The sequence below is a fragment of the Solanum lycopersicum genome, chromosome 2, assembly GCF_036512215.1.
Source record: "Solanum lycopersicum chromosome 2, SLM_r2.1".
In the NCBI taxonomy this organism is placed as follows: domain Eukaryota; kingdom Viridiplantae; phylum Streptophyta; class Magnoliopsida; order Solanales; family Solanaceae; genus Solanum; species Solanum lycopersicum.
The window spans coordinates 66,768,201-66,785,092 of record NC_090801.1 but is presented as its reverse complement, the minus strand read 5'-3'; the positions used below and the strand labels follow the sequence as shown (position 1 = coordinate 66,785,092).

The window sequence follows — 16,892 nt, the reverse complement described above, 5'->3', positions numbered from 1 at the left end:
GAACTTGGAACCTCACGGTGAATCTTTAAGACTTCAGCCACTAAACCAACTACTAATCCTACGGTCCAAAAAAAAAACATAATACATAAAAAAAAAAATAGAATTAAAATACTTATATATATATAGTATAATTTTTCGCCAATCAGATTTAGATAAACCCCTTGCTTATCCTCTATCTCTGCCCCCTAGACTCTATTTAGTTTAATGCACTCAAAGAAAGTCCACGAGTTCTATAATATGTACAAGAACAAGTTGTAACTCTTTTTAGTATAAAAATATTACTTACACTATACTATCTGTCCAAAAACACATGAGTTTCTGTCCTTCAGTCAAAGTCTGAACAATTATTTTGCCACTATGATTACTCAATAATCTGAAGATAGTGATGAGTTGTTGAGCAGTTGGCTTGTTTATTGAATAAGCAGCAGCAGCTCACCAGCACAGGACCCCAACGAGTAAAAGAAAAAGCAACACAACAATAAAATAAAGGAGAGAAGGAAAGAAAACGAACTCCTAACGGCTACTTTTACCTATTTGCCTCTCTTTTTCTGAGTTATAAAGAATGAAAGTTTTTGTAAAAATGGCGTATGAATTGGTCTCAACAGACAAAGTGAAAAACAAAAGAAAAAAGATGATGTTGGTGATGATGATGATGATTCTTGAATCTTGGACCCACAAATACAACCACACAATATTTTTCTCTTTCTTGTTTCTCTGTTGTTCCTCTGCTTTCGCATCTCTCGACAACAACTCTAATTTCTTGGTCTCCTTTTCAAATCCTTCTTTTTTTTTTTCATCTCCGCATAACACGCAAAGAAAAGAGAAGGAATCCCATCTCTCTGTTCTTCTCCACCTCAAACTATTACCTCTTTTCTCAGATCAATTTTATGAAAACAATTTTTTTTTTGCAGATACAATGAGCTAATTTGGGGAGAGACCCTTTTTCCCGCACCCATTATTTTCACCTCCCTTGACCCGTTGAATCATACGGGTCGATCTGGGTCTCTCCCAACTGGATCGAATTCATTTATGGGTTTTGGGGGGTCATGGGTTGCGTCAGCTCCAAGCAGGCCACGTCCCATTCCCCGCCCCACGATTCGTCGGTGAATGTTGCCGGTGTCGACAATGTCGATCCATTATTGCATATTGGATTTGCCCCTTTGGAGAAGATCAAAGAGGAGCCTGAGAAAGAGGGAGAGGATTCCGTTAGACGATTTTCGGGGAAATTGAGAGCATCCAAGAAGGGAAATTCTGATAAGAAGGCGGCTAGTTTTAGCATCAAATTTGGAAGGTTAACTGAAGGTGAACATTTGGCCGCCGGATGGCCTGTTTGGCTGACTGCCGTTGCCGGTGAAGCTATTGATGGATGGATGCCTCTGAAATCAAACATGTTCCAGAAATTAGAAAAGGTAACCAATGTTTCCCTAAAAAAGATATGATTCCTCGTATTATCTGGACAGATTCTTGATTTTACAAATTTGTATTCATGTGTGTATGCAACATAAAAAGGTTATCCTTTCAATAGCAGTTCCATTACTTTTCTCCCATTCCGTTGCAGAAGGAAAAGACACCATTGCAAACATTTACCCCAAAAAGATGAATATTGTGGTGCTTCATGCCATCATTAACTCCTGCATTCGCCATTTATAGATTAGGTATTACTTCAAGTCATGGTCTCCATTTTACTGTAATCAATCATGTAAGGAAAGCTTACTGACAGAATCTAAGGGAATCTAGTTAAATCATTAAAATCTCGGCTTTAATCATAGTTTGACAATTTTTACACTGGCATCAACCTTCCATTACCTTCCTCTTTAGGATTTGTCTATGTCTTGAAACACATGTAGGCGAGGTTATCCAATATTGGTTGATGCATTTAATACGGAGCAGCTAGATACAGAAGATTTTTATGGTTGATGCAAAACTAATTTGGGAATGACGCATAGTTTATAAATTGAAAATCTTCAGCTTTTCTATCAAGGTTATTTTTGATGAATAAGTGTCTGAGAGAAATCTGCACCACATCATGCTTTCTCATCAGTTCCTACTCAATCATCAGCCTTTCAATTTGAGTAATTGGCTAAAAATTCTGTGCATGTTTTAGCAAGTTTTGTTAGCTGAGACTATAAATTACCATTTCTTTAACCCCTCTCATGGTACCATTTTAATGAACTTGATACTCCCCAAAGGAGGAAACCTTTATTTTTTCTGCTTTTACTTGCCATCCTTATCTTTCAATCTGAACTTGCATGTGATCCACTTGCTACTTCCAATTATGAGGAACTACAAGGTCTATAATAAACTGAAAATACCTTTTAATTTTTCTTTACTTGTATCTTTGTTCCCTTATGTTACCTCTGGAGAAAGAGAAGCTTATAGTCGAGAGTTATTAATCTGAAGAAAAACGTAGAGATATTATAAGTGCGAGATAGATTCGAATCTGAGCTGGGATATAGGTGATATGGTTTATAACTTAATATTGAGGAATTTAGCAACATATCTAGACTTTGGCTGCTTAGTGTTGGGTTTTATTTGCCCTAAATTTCTTACCATAAATAGGTTTTCCTTGTAGGAAAAGGTTTTGGATTGACTAATCTTTTTCTTGTAGGAAAAGGTTTAGGACTCTATAAATAGAGGCATGTTCCTTCTAACTTAATCAGCATTCACAATGTAGTCTTAAGAGCTTTAAGAGTTTTGGTTAGGGGGAGAATTTGTGGGTCACAAGCTTGATATGTTATCACTTGTGTGAACCTCCCATGTATTCCGAGTGAATTGGTTGAGGTTGTTTCTCTCTATATTTTGTACTCTCATATTTATAGTGGATTGCTCATCTCCTTTGTGGACGTAGGTCGATTGACCGAACCACGTTAAATCTCTGTGTCTTTTGGTATATTTCTCGTTGTCTTCTTACTCGTGGTCTTTCGAGGTTTGCTTCGCTAGCTTCCGCATTTACACCTGCTTATTTCCGGTCCTAACAAGTGGTATCAGAGCCAAATTCAATAACGAAGTCAGGTTCAGTGGTTCGATAATCGATGATTAAACCAGGTTAGAAAGATGTGTTCATCTAGGCGGTGTAGTTCTAGCAGTAACCTTTTTGACAGTAATGAAGATTTTGTTGGAGAAATTGTTTCAGAGAGATTCTTTATGTTGAGACATAAATTTTGCAAAGGAGATTATGGAGAGGAGAAGCAAGTTGTTGAAGATTAAGTCAAGAAGGTGGACAAATTTATTTTGTCAGAAATTCAGGCCAAGGGGGAGATTTGTTGGGTTTTATTTGCCTTAAATTTCCTACCATAAATAGGTTTTCCTTGTAGGAAAAGGATTTGGGTACTCTATAAATAGAGGCATGTTCCTTCTAACTTAATCAGCATTCACAATGTAGTCTTAAGAGCTTTGAGAGTTTTGGTTAGGGGAAGAATTTGTGGGTCACAAGCTTGATATGTTATCACTTGTGTGAACCTCCCATGTATTCCGAGTGAATTGGTTGAGGTCGTTTCCCTCTGTATTTATACTCTCATATTTATAGTGGATTGTTCATCTCCTTTCTGGACGTAGGTCGATTGACCAAACCACGTTAAATCTCTGTGTCTTTTGGTATATTTATAGTTGTTTTCTTACTCGTGGTCTTTCGAGGTTTGCTTTGCTAGCTTCCGCATTTAAACCTGCTTATTTCCGGTCCTAACACTTAGTTCAATACTTAGCTTTGTCTGGTAATTTTAGTGGTACATTATCTCCCTACTGATGTAAATTATTTTCTTCTTACGAAGATTCTTTCTTTTTCAACATCTGTAGATTGGACAAGGTACATATAGCAGTGTTTACCGAGCACGTGATATTGGAAATGGTAAAATGGTCGCCCTGAAGAAGGTGCGATTTGACAATTTCCAACCAGATAGTGTCAGATTTATGGCACGAGAAATTGCAATTCTCCGCAAACTTGACCATCCAAACATTATGAAGCTGGAAGGGATAATCACTTCTCGGTTATCATGTAGCATTTACCTTGTTTTCGAGTATATGGAACATGACCTATCTGGATTGTTATCATGTCCTGACATCAAATTTAGTGATTCGCAGGTTGGTTCATCTTTGACAATGTCTTTCTTTCATTGAATTTGGTATTAAGATCACTATTTGAATCTATCTTGTCTTGCAAAATGTAAATGGAAGAAGATTCTCTTTGTTTATTGAATTTTCTTTTTGCGTGGAAGTAGATCAAATGCTACATGCAGCAGCTTCTGAGCGGACTAGAGCACTGCCATTCACGAGGGATAATGCATCGGGATATTAAAGTTTCCAACATTTTGGTTAACAATGAAGGAACTCTGAAAATAGCAGATTTTGGTCTTGCAAATTTCCTTAGTGCAAGGCACAAGCAACCACTGACCAGTCGTGTGGTTACATTATGGTATCGACCTCCTGAACTACTATTGGGATCAACAAGTTATGGAGTCACTGTGGATTTGTGGAGTGTTGGTTGCGTTTTTGCTGAACTCTTTTTCGGAAGGCCACTCCTGAAAGGGAGGACTGAGGTCAGTATTTCCCAGATAACTTCTGTTGAATTTGATAAAATTTATCAAACATCTCTGAGAGCATGTTGCAAAAAGGGACATGATTGCTAAATAGTGCTAAATTAACACGACTGAAGCCTCCCCAAATAATATGAAGTGGTTAAATCATTCTCCTATATCGAATACGCAATAATATCACTGTTCCTTGTCAATTGTGAAAAGATCCTGGTTGTCTATTTCTGCAGGTTGAACAACTGCACAAAATTTTCAAACTCTGTGGTTCCCCACCCGAAGATTACTGGAAAAGGTCTAAACTTCCACTTGCAACCATGTTCAAACCAAAGCAACCATATGACAGTACACTTCGAGATAGATGTAAAGAATTACCAAAAAGTGCTGTAAACCTTATTGAAACACTTATTTCAATAGATCCTCATAAACGTGGAACTGCTTCATCTGCTCTCAATTCTGAGGTAAGCTTAACAAAGACACAGAGTGCATGAGTTTTTATCTCACCGGAAAATTCCGTTTTGACAGAGTCACCTCATTCTTTTTATTTTGCTTTTAGTTTTTTGTTCCTCATTGGTATTGATGATGTTTATGTTTTTTTCATTTGTTCTTAAGCATTATTGTTCTTTAACCTGGTTTTTATAGCTAACTTTTTGGTTCAAATTTATGTTGTACCTTTCTTTAGTATTTCAATACCAAGCCTTATGCTTGTGACTCGTCAAGCCTGCCAAAGTACCCACCGAACAAGGAAATTGATGCAAAGTTCAGGGAAGAAGCGAGAAGGTGAATTCCCTTCTTCTTCTTTTTTCTTCATGAAAGGATTTTACTGCACATGGTTCTATTAAATCATTGCCTAGCCCCCATATATGGGCCAGTAAAACAATAAAGCCCAAAGAACAATATATGCATTTCACTGTCAATGCTGCACCTCATAGTTATCTAGTTAACTTACCCAAACACATCACTATCGGGCTTCAAGTGATTTGGCTCCAACAAATTAAATTTATACATCTCTGTTTCTGATAATCGCGCACCTTTCTTGACTTTGCATCCCTCTTATTCCTCTTTAAGCTTAATTTGAGCCTTGCTTTTTCAGAAAGAGAGCCAGTTCCACAGTGCAAACATCGGAAACTTCTAAAAATTCAAGAAAATCCAGGAAAGGTCTTCAAGAACCAAACAATTTCTGCAAAGTTGTTCCAACAGAGGTTTCTGTCTTTTCTCACAGAAACATACATTCATTCACATTTCCTCTTGATAGTATATTGAGAAGGCTTGTCTTGTATTTTTGAAGGAAGTTGAGGCAAATGTTCATGGTTCTCATAGAAATTACGGTAGTAATGCACAGATATCTAAAGGAAGACGAGCTACTGTCTCACGGATATCAATGAAGCCATTGTATGACACAGTATCAGACGCTGCTTCTCAGATGACTGATGAGTCTCAAGGAGACAGCACTGTTCTTTCTGTTCCTGTGCAAATGCCAGAATCGAGTGGTTTTGCATGGGCCAAAAAAGGAAAGCAGGATTCTGCAGTCACAAGATTATATCCACCTCCCAATTCAAGAAGTCAAAAATTGAGTGCCTTCGATCCTTCTGCTGTACTGCACTCTGGGGATACCTTGGAATCAAAGATGCAAGATAATGATGAGTTTTTAAGAAGGACCCAGCATAGGAAACATGGTCATCATGAACGCCCAGATTCGTTTGATTTGTCGGATCAAGAACAATCAGCGGTTAGTATTCTTCCACTAACTTAGCTTCTTCCAATTGCTGTTCCTGACTAAAACATTTTGTATTTGATTCTTTGCTCCCTCATTAAGGTTAATTACATTACAATTTGGGGGAGAAAAAGTTCTAGCAAATTTCACGTCGGATACAATGAAGCCTAGTGGTAATTGTGCTTTACATAGACGAAATCACTAGATGAGTGTTGTAAAAATGTGAATGTTACGATAGATGTGCAGAAATGATCACATCTGAAGAATAAATGAGAAGGTCATCTGAGATGGTTTGGTCATGTCTTTAATGGACATCTAGCTGTATTGATCCTGAAGTAAAATACCATGATAATTGGAAGTGTTCAAAGTAAACGAGATAGACCTAAAGTCACCTGGAATGAGATTTTTTTAGAGGACTTGTAATCTATCAAATTCATGTAGACTTAATGAAAAATAACACAATGGAAGCAAAATATCAATATAGATGATACCATCTTGTTGAGATTTAAGTTCGATCACATATTGGTATACACTATACTTTCATGTAGTTTCGTGTGTGCTAGAAATATTTTTTTGCTTGTCAGTAGAAAATATATAGAGAACATCTAGTGTTAGAGAGCCCCAAAGTATTGTCAAAAATGGAGCAATAATGCACGGTGAGGATTCATATAGCCGAACCTAATTAGCTAGAGATTGAAGCGTAAAAATATGACTTGGGGGTAAAACATCTGGTAATCATTTACATCATGGTGTTATGGTATGTGATCTCTCTGAAACATGACCAGGAATTTGATGGCCAACAAGGAAGGGTTGGGTTCTCCGGGCCCTTGTTATCTCAGTCCCAGACGTTTGACTCGAAGAAGGATAGTCAAACTCGAAAAGCTGGTCGTAGGTCCCGATTCTATGGAGGTGAAATAAATCTTGTCATATTTTCCTTTACATCAACTAGACATATTTGAGTCACCTACTTCAGCCAAATATTGCTATTTTACAAACTTTTACCAAGTTTTTCTTTTTCTTTTGCCATGCAGATATATAATTGGAATGGCTAAGAGGACTTTGTGTCTCTCTTGTTGGTACCTCAAAGTTCATCGAAGGTTTTGGTATCGATCCTTGCAGTGAATGTTCTTACATATCTTCAGGAAGCTGGTGAAGAAATCATGCATAAGATGCAAGTTCACATCATAGAAATCAAAAGGGATAAGCCAGAATATTGATGCTCAAAGTGGTTTGCAAATTTCATTAACAGATTGGAGAACATTGAAATGCTCACCTTTTGCTATCCAAACTTGATTTTACAATCTCTTTTTTCTTTTTATTTGCTTTTCATAGTTTGTATTTTACATGTTTAGCTCATTTCTTATACAGCTTTCACATTATTTTTGTATATATATATCATGGGCAAAGAGGGTATGATTTATTACAGAGTTTTCTTTACTATTTTTGCTATTTACCCTGTGTACATATACTTTTTTTAAAAAAAAAAATGAACGAAAGGATAGACAGCGGTCAATTAGAAAATAAAAGCATGATTAAAACGCGTCACTTCATGTTAAGCAATTACGCCTCAATTTCAAATTAATTTTGAGTGAGCTCCATAGAGACTAAAAAACTGATCTAATAAGAAAGAAAATCATGTCTGGTATTTCATTCAGTTATCTTCGTACTATGTTACAACACTTGGTGAAATCAATCTATGGAATATGATAGATAAACATAGTGGAACGATTCAGTGTTGAGTTTGTGACCTACAAGTTACAGGGGAATACCGAAATGTGTTGGCAATCTTATGTTGAGTGTCGACAAGCAAAAGTACCACCTATGACTTGGGCATGTTGTTGTATCATCTATCATGAGGAACGAGAAAAGATTAAACATCTGAAAAGGATATTTCACTCTATAAATTTACTTCGATAGCTGTGGTAAGGTCTTCTAAGTAAAAATGACCATCCTCAAACTAAGATATTACTCCCACTATCCATCTTCTCCCAACTCGTCCAACCGGAGATTCGACCATTTTTGAGCAGTTACAAAGAAATTTATAGTTTTGTTCCGTTATTCATCAAGATATTCTAAGGTCATTGATGCAAGACGAGATTTTTTGAGGCATTTTTTGTATTGCTTATATGTCTTTCTTGATTATTCGACTATTTTTTGATACCTTTTTATATTTGAATAAATAAAAGTTAAAAAATTGTCTTGAGTCTCATTATTATTTATGCGACAGACTGGAAATTCAAATATTTTCAGTGTTTTATAGACCTGCAAACAATTTCAGAACTCAAAACTATCTTTTCAAATTACAATGATGAAATTCAAACATAAAGAATCATGAACTGTGTAGTTCTTAAACCTTCATACTCACCTCAGGTCCAACTCAACAAAATTAGTGTCCTAAAAGCCAAACTGAATTAACATGTAATTATTTTATTTTATTTTTTGGTATAAGGCATAAGAACTCTTTGAATTATGACTCAATTCTTATACGATCTTTTACATAATGATGCAGATCATATATAATTAAATGATCTGCTCATAGGCACCATATTGATTTATCACATACTCCATGTTCATTTTATAATTAAATGCTTGTGTTTTGAAACTTTCAAATATACATAATTTTATAAAGATCAATTAGTGAACAATAGTTGTAATCTAATTGTGCTTTAATATAATCTTTTCACATGGTACAAACAATCTCTTTACGTCAAACATGAGTTATTTTTCTTGCAAATAGACTTGAATTTAAAAGATAGTATAACGAATAGTCAAGTCTCTTGATGTGCACCCAAGCAAATAGACTTGAATTTAAAAACACTCAATTGCCTTCTCAAAATATATACAATATCTTAAATAAAGTAAATGCTAAGTGATATTGGTTTTTTCTTATTAGTACTAAATTATGTTAGGGGTGTGATCAGTTGAAAAATGGTGGACCTTAGTATCAACATGATCACCTTTTTTTAAAAATTTCATCTTTCAGAATACAATTTCTTATTATACAATGTTTTTTTTTTTTTTGCTTGTATAGAAAGTTGGAATTGCTTGATCATCAAGGGACCATTTGAAAACTCCCCCATGCAATATGCAAATGTATCACTGATTTTGTATAAATTAGTATGAACAATTATCTTCCTCAATGCTCAGAAGAGTTGGAATTTGTCCATTGTCAACAAAATCAATCTTGTTCAATCTCACACAAGCAAGAACTTGCTCGGGCAGCTCCTCCGGCTTTTGTGCCTACAGGATTTAGAGTTATTTTTACGTTATCAGTATATATAAGTTAAATCTGTGCACATCATTTAAAAAAGCCAAAGCATGAGCTCATTTTCTAATTCTCAAGAAGGGAAAAGTATAATAACAAGAAACCTGAATTGTTAGACCAAGATCCAATATGCCATGTTGTAAACGATCTCTGAATGCATCAAGTCCCCTTCTTGCTATGTAGCTGAAGCGATGAATGTCAAGATCAATCTCAAAGTAATTTGAGCCCTGCAACAGAATTCGTTTTGATGTCAAGAACAGCCAAGACATGGCTAACTGACATAGAGAAGTAAGTAAAAGATCATCATTGAAAAGATATATATATATATATATCCACCTCATAAAAGCTGTGTTGAGGACGGGAAAGCACAGGTTTCTCGTTGTAACTATTCAAAAGCTTCCTTTCAGTTGAACTGGAAACAAGATCTTCTGGATTAACCGCCCCAACCATTATTTTCAACCTCTCTCTGAAAGGAACTATTGAATCTTTTGCAAATCCTTTAACCTTCTCCATATCATCATCGATAAGTTTCTGTCACATAAGCCAATAGAAAGAAAATCAGTCCAGTAATTTCTCCCTATCCGCCATTTCTACTATGAAGTAAACGTCTTAGAGGATCACCACATTTTCACAAGGAAAAAAAGAACATGTCAGCAAAAGTTTGATACAAGGAAATCCCAAGATTAATGTTTTGCATGTGGAAGTAACCCCTGCCCCAGGAGCAGGGGAAAAATTACGGACACATGGACGTGAACTGAAAAATCATCCCAACGTTAAGTGTTGTCATCTCGATCAACTAGACTTAGATTTCCAGCTATGCCGAGAAAGGGGAAAACACATTATGAGGCGCTTATCCTATCAATGCCAGATTAGATGGAAACACTTACATTGTGAAAATACGTTTAGCTCTCTTGTCTAACAAATCAAATGCCAGATAAAGAACACCCCAAATAGAAAAACTTAGTTGACTTTCAGGGATAAGGTGAATAAGAGAATATGTATAAGTTCTTATAATCAAGTTTGATAAAGATATATTATAAATGAGAATATCGATGTCAGTTATAATTAAGTTTGACATAGATAAACTATTTTTGAACAAATCAGACATAACCTACCTTGATGCTTTCCAGGAACTGAGGAGAGACGTCTTTCTCTGTAGTTTCAGAAATCTTAAAATATACAACAAGGCTCAAGCTTTCCCCATCAGCATCGCCAATAAACATTTGAGCAGGATAAGTAGGTAACTGTGGAGAAGAGCATCTTTATTTCATTAGTCTAGAAAACTAAAATATCTTTTATTTCCTTTGTTGGGGAGATGAGGGGGGTCAGTCATGCCTGAATGTTGACAATTAGTAGAGGAGGTAATTTTCCATCTCCTTTTACAGAAGGAAGTTCAACGTGTTGAGCAATGTGATGGATCTTTCTTGGGCACAAAAATAAATCGACTCCGATAGGAGTATAAGGAGACACATTTGGAGCAGGTGATTTTTTCTTATCTCTGCAATGCAAAGAAACAAATGGATAAATTAAATTATGAAAGATCCACAGGACTGATTAATTGACAAAAAAGGGTAAGTTAAGAGCATACATGAAGAAACTACTGCTACGTAGCTTAAAGATCGAGGGCTCAATCTCAGACCAACTTCCTACTGTTGGCTTTTCTTCTGTACAATGAGGAACAATGAGCCCAGCCCTGGGACGCAAAAGATACTTTCTTGGTGCACCTACAGGAGTACCATTATGGTTAATGTATTGCAATTCTGCCTTTGCATTAGTTTTTGCACATTTCTTTACATTACAGAAGAAGGAAATAAAACAGGACTGTCACATCATGATTCAATAAGATTATATTGTTCTTAGTTTACAAAATGACCAGGAGGTTATGACACAAATTCCTCTCAAATGGGACTCAATTTATACTGAAGAGTAATGACTAAATGGAAAGTCACAAGGTACTTACGAAATCCACTTTTTTCTTCTTCAACAGATGTTCTCAGAGAGAGCCTTATAATTGTTGATTTCCTTACTTGAGAAACTCGACCTGAATTTGATGCATTAATGATCTTGTCACTGAAACTCATGGAAGTAACTAGCTGTGGTAGAGAAGACTATGATATGTAATAGAGAGAGTGAACACATGTACATAACTACGTAAGGTTGCAAGGGGTATAGATTAAATTAAATACATTGATCTGAAGGACTATAAGAACCTTGGACTGCTAAGATTCACAAAGCAAAAAGTATTCCGAGAATATTAATCATTCAGAAATTTCCACTAAAGATAAGATGAAAAACCCCGTCCCATAAATAACAATAGCTAAATGAAAGGGATAAAAACTAGCCAATGATCACGTTATCTATTAATAATCAAGCACTGTATAAAGAAGAAGATGTGTTCTTAGTCCAAACACTGAGCAAGTCATTCTCTATAAGTATAAAAATGAAGATACGAAAGTAGTTACCTCCATTAACACTACTGAATTCATCATCTGAGTCAGACTCAAAAATGCTGACTGTGTCAAACCATGCATCCTCCTGGCAAAGAACTGCAAAGCAGGTAAACCGCTCATTATTGCAAGTTGTAGTCAAATAATTCTGATTTGTCAGTTGCTCAAACAACTAAACTCCTTTTAAAATGCTTTGAAGGAAAATGAACAATCACATGGTCCTTCTTAGCAACAGAAAATCACCACACAATATAGACAATACACCCATCGATCAATGAACTATATTTAAGGCCATCAACAAAATAAAATTCGCAGTTAATATGGTTAAATTTGATAGATTTGTCATCAATCAAAAGTCTAAGCAATGGATAAGGTTCAAAATAAGAAACAGAAAGATCACATACCATTTGCATCTATTTGACTATGGTGCCACTGCATCTGAGTAACATGAACTTTAGAATTGGAGCACTCAGATCTTCTGCAGGTCGTAGTTTTGTGAACAAACTCAATATCTGTAACCATTGATCCTGCATCACCATTTATTTTCGAAGCAGATTTTGAGTTCTTTCCATGGTACTTTCTAGGGCGACCAGGAAGTTTCCTCCTCATTTTGATTGGAATTGCTGGAGTTGATACACAAGCACCCATTCCTCTGACTCAGGTGACAAATTTTTCTGCCAATCAATACTATCCCATACGAGACACCACTTCCAGGTGGAACACAAGAAATACGGATACCTGGCACATGAATAAGAGAATTTTTTTAAATGATTGGTTATAGTACTGTACAACAACGACCTCAGACAACTTGCGACAGTTACATATGAAGCCTCAATGACCATGTCGCTAATAGTACTCATACCCCAAATTTCGGTAAGTGAAAATAATTATCGGTCATAGGTATGTGCATGAACTAACAACAAGATATGTAAAATGACTAATTTAAGAAGAGTGAGCTTAAGAAGTTTAAGTCTTACTCTCAGAATTAAGTAAAAGTTCCAAAATTAAGCATCATCAATCTGCAAAGAAGCATTTAATTACTCAACATTAGATTAGTCTTTATTTGGCAGTTCACAAATTTATTGAAGACCTGAAATAGACAACTTCTTGCAATGAATCCCAAAAGACATCTAAATAAATAAATTCTACAAGCTGCACTTCAGTTGTTTCATGTGATTTGCAGATGGAAAAGAAGAAAAAGAAAAAGAGAAGGAAGACATTAACTGAAAAGGTGAAGACGTTTGCCAGCTGACTAGAATTATGCAGATATTAATAATCCATGTATTAGTTATTCCATTAATGACATCCTAATTAGTTATTGAACATCATATAACATCATAACTTATGCAGAATCTAATACATGAACAATTTATCTCTTTAGTAGCTACGAAACGAACCCCAAATACTCCATTGGCAAGATAAGCTGTTTATCATCCACTTTTTTTATTTTATTTTAAAGAAAAAACAATTATATTAGTTGCCTTGCCTTTTTCAAAAGGATATGGAATGAACATGATGAGTTTGTTTTCACTTTAGGAGACTGAATCAAATTAAAAAATGTCAGATCAGCTATAATTGAAAAAAAAAACAAAATGGGTCACATCATAATAAGCAGAGGACAAAATCCATAAAAGGTAATGGATAAAACGCACCCCAACAGACAAATAAACAAAAACAATAATGATCTTAACAACAGAAAAAGAAAAAAGTATTTCCGTAGAAATTCAGATGAATGAAAGTGAAAACAGAAAACCCCAAAATAAGAACCAAATATGAAAACGAAGAACCATAATGACAACAATTTATGAATCCTTAAAAACAATAATTAAGCAAAAATTCGAAACAATATTCTTCCATTTGAAACCATGAAATGCGATTCAACAACAGTGCCAATAAATAAGCAGAAGAAAAAAGGGACGTACCTTGATAGTGAAGGAAGAACGAAGGCAGCGTCTTCGGCTCTTTCTGTTGAAAGTATAAAAGAAAAAAAAATGGAGGAATACAGAGAATAGGAAGAGGAAGTGTGGGCTCCGACGCCGGATCCAAGCACACTTCCGCACCTGCTCTGTTTACCAACTGATCTTATTATTTATATATATATATATATACACACAACTAATTTTTTTTTTGTTTTTTTTCTGGATATATATATCCATATATATTATGATTTTATAGAGTGATTATAAATATATAGATAGAGAAACTTTTACAGAGGAATGAGAAAAACCAGGAGGAAGACAAGGAAGACGAAGAGGAGGAGGGACACAAACGTCCTTTCACATTTCTGTTTGTTTTTTTAGTTACTGGCACCACTATTCCCATTAATTCATGTATTATTATTTCATTTTATTTTATATTATATTATGTAAAATAATATATTAAATTGTGCCAAAATTAGCGATTCAAAATATAATTTAGACACTGAGTTAAATAATTTACCTAATTAATTTATCTAATATCAAATACACTAACCGTGCATTGTCGTAATCTCTAATTTTTTCGTTAGATATTTTGCTTTGAATCGAAGGTTTATAAAATTAATTTATTTTTACCATATATTCATATGTAGGGTATAACTATGACATATTATCCTCTTCTAATCTCGCTTAATGAAATTTCACGTTATTGTTATTGTTATAATGTCGTAATCTAACATATTGAGTAAATGTCTTCATTGTATATTACCCGTCCATTTTATTAAATTTCACTATCATTAGTTGGTAATCTTTAGCTTACTTTATTAAGTTTCCACCAAAAAATTAGTTAGATATTTGGTAATTATAACTGAATTAATTTGGTCACTGACCAAAGAGGAGAAAAATAAAATACATGCATGTGCTTCAAATCATACATGTTTTTAACAAGTTTTTCCTCTCGTTTGATAAATTATTAATGACTTCAATTCCAACAATTAAGTAGATCTAGGAGCCTAATTGTAGATAATTAGGATGAAACCATACACCATAATAGAATTTTTCAACGATATTTTTATAATTGATTATTAAAATAAAATATTTATGATAAAAATAAAATCAAATATAATTCATTTATTTCACGTTACGTTCAAGTTTTTTCTAATAACAAAGATAAATACTTGATATGAAACGGACTGCATCCCCACTTGGAACTATATATATACACGTTATACGTTTATATTTTAGTATATAATTAATAGAGTGAAGAGGTCCATCGTAGCATATTATAAAAAAGGAAGAGAATATTTGGGAATTATCGTAGGGAAAACAGATGCATGTGATTGGATAAATAATGCAATGTTCTCAAGGCTCATAATTATATCACTGGATAATAATTAATAAAGTTGTATTTTTACTACGATTTCGTGTCATGTTGCATTGCCTGTTTACTATGATTTCCCTTATTAAATAATAAATAATCACTTGTACATTGATTAACAAAAAAAAAATCACTTGTATTTTTGGATTTTCCTTTAAACGATTAAATTAACTTGGTTTATGGCCCTTATGTCTAACTAATTTCATACATAACGCTACATGTATTAGCTATACCAGTTGGCGCCCTTCAAACTTTTTTAAAATCATCATCAATATATTCTCTCACTTTATTATTACTTTATTATTCAAAACTTTTTGATCAGAAGAGAAAAATAATTATAATTAAAAATAAGGCAGTGATTAATTATGCTAAAACAGGGCATGTACTATTTAGTGTCTCTGTTGCAAGATCTTGAACATAGTTAAATAAAAATGCATTAGCAAACTCGTAATCCAATGAGTTCCCACCGTCATTAAATTTGAGGCCTTCGATAATAAATGAATTCCGTATTTATATTACGTTTTGTCTCAAATTATTTGTCATATTTCTCTAGACTTCAAAAATTAATTATTATGAACTAAAAATACAATATAGTAGTAATAATTAGTTTTGTCTTAACCTTCTAAAATTTGACACAATTGTTTTCAAAAATGATGATAGATAATTTGAGAGTACGAAAATATAATAGTTGGATTCAAGGATATGGTTGGTGCATATGAATTTTTCTAAACATTTCATTAAATTAGATATTTTATACACATATGTGTTAGAATTGAGCTAGTATTTATTTATTTATTTATTTATTGGCAATCGTACTCCAAGAAAAGATTGAATAATGCACTTAATTAAAGGAGCTCCAAATTAAAAATTATTGAAGAAATTATTAAAATATACTTTTTATGTTTTTTTTTCAATATCTTTTTCTATTTCAAAAATCTCTTATTTTTTTTAATGTATTTGAGCTACATATTATTTCGAGTCAGTATTAATGTATCCGAGCTATTATTTAATGGATTCGAGCTACATATTATATATTCAATTTATGTTATAATGTATACGAGATACTCTATAATGTATCCGAGCTACATATTAATGTACTCGAGATACTCTATAATGTACCCAAGCTACATATTAATATATCCAATTTGTCTTATTTTTAAGAAATTAATATAATTACAAATTAAAAACAAATTGATTATAATTTTATATTAAATTATGTGATCAACAAAATTATTTCTAAAGAAGTAAGTGATGCAGAGGAAGTTGTCGTAGAGAATAAGCCCACCGCTTGACCTCCCGATATGGATCTAATAAAAATGGAACATAGGCCCAATTTCTCAACACTTGGAACTTCACCACCAGCTTCTGCTCAGACTCGGATAGTTTCCCATTTACGTCAATACGATATAGTTTTTTACTTGTTGTAGCAAATTATTATTATTACAAAATTATAATATAACGAAAAATTGGTACTAAAAGAAGCTGGTTGTTATAGTATCCTTCCTTCTTTTATTTCCGTAGATTCAACAGCATAATTCAATTTTGAAGAGATCAAAAGTAGTCATTCCACAGTACAAACTCATATTTCTAAGTTAAAGTCGCTAGTTTTAGACCAAGACCTACTGATCTTGATAAAAAAAAAATGAAGG

At 34.0% G+C, this 16,892-nt stretch overlaps 2 protein-coding genes across 5 annotated transcripts; one reads left to right on the top strand and one right to left on the bottom strand.

The window, feature by feature from the left end:
• Positions 1–61: 61 nt before the first annotated feature.
• LOC101246005 (protein IMPAIRED IN BABA-INDUCED STERILITY 1-like) lies at positions 62–7,660 on the top strand. The gene is made up of 9 exons (XM_004232150.5): positions 62–1,409; positions 3,793–4,077; positions 4,215–4,532; positions 4,757–4,984; positions 5,206–5,303; positions 5,617–5,725; positions 5,812–6,252; positions 7,023–7,146; positions 7,269–7,660. The coding sequence occupies exons 1-9, from the start codon at positions 1,047–1,049 to the stop codon at positions 7,274–7,276; spliced, it is 1,974 nt and encodes a 657-aa protein (XP_004232198.1). The 5' UTR covers positions 62–1,046; the 3' UTR covers positions 7,277–7,660.
• Positions 7,661–9,020: 1,360 nt separating this feature from the next.
• LOC101246299 (uncharacterized) lies at positions 9,021–14,279 on the bottom strand. Of its 4 annotated transcripts, XM_026029582.2 has the most exons (12): positions 13,872–14,109; positions 13,436–13,489; positions 12,927–12,968; positions 12,354–12,687; positions 11,965–12,048; positions 11,463–11,543; positions 11,091–11,226; positions 10,838–11,000; positions 10,618–10,746; positions 9,839–10,033; positions 9,607–9,729; positions 9,021–9,477 (listed from the first exon to the last, which is right to left on the bottom strand). In XM_026029582.2, exons 4-12 carry the CDS (start codon positions 12,595–12,597, stop codon positions 9,352–9,354), a joined length of 1,281 nt encoding a protein of 426 aa, XP_025885367.1. In that variant the 5' UTR covers positions 12,598–12,687; positions 12,927–12,968; positions 13,436–13,489; positions 13,872–14,109; the 3' UTR covers positions 9,021–9,351. The 4 variants fall into 4 exon arrangements, with proteins under 4 accessions (XP_025885367.1, XP_004232199.1, XP_025885368.1 ...); XM_004232151.5 differs by lacking the exon at positions 13,436–13,489 and having other exon boundaries at positions 13,872–14,279; XM_026029583.2 differs by lacking the exons at positions 13,436–13,489; positions 13,872–14,109 and adding an exon at positions 13,174–13,364.
• Between the last annotated feature and the right edge of the window lie 2,613 nt (positions 14,280–16,892).

Bases quoted from the DNA above. Each gene is read 5' to 3' on its own strand.
- LOC101246005 (XM_004232150.5), top strand. From the start codon at position 1,047: ATGGGTTGCGTCAGCTCCAAGCAGGCCACGTCCCATTCCCCGCCCCAC. The intron at 1,410-3,792 runs GTAACCAATGTT...CAACATCTGTAG, and splicing joins TGTTCCAGAAATTAGAAAAG to ATTGGACAAGGTACATATAG. The intron at 6,253-7,022 runs GTTAGTATTCTT...AAACATGACCAG, and splicing joins CGGATCAAGAACAATCAGCG to GAATTTGATGGCCAACAAGG.
- LOC101246299 (XM_004232151.5), bottom strand. From the start codon at position 12,597: ATGGGTGCTTGTGTATCAACTCCAGCAATTCCAATCAAAATGAGGAGG. The intron at 11,544-11,964 runs GTAACTACTTTC...CATCAAATTCAG, and splicing joins ATTCAGTAGTGTTAATGGAG to GTCGAGTTTCTCAAGTAAGG. The intron at 10,747-10,837 runs GCATGACTGACC...TCTTCTCCACAG, and splicing joins TACTAATTGTCAACATTCAG to TTACCTACTTATCCTGCTCA.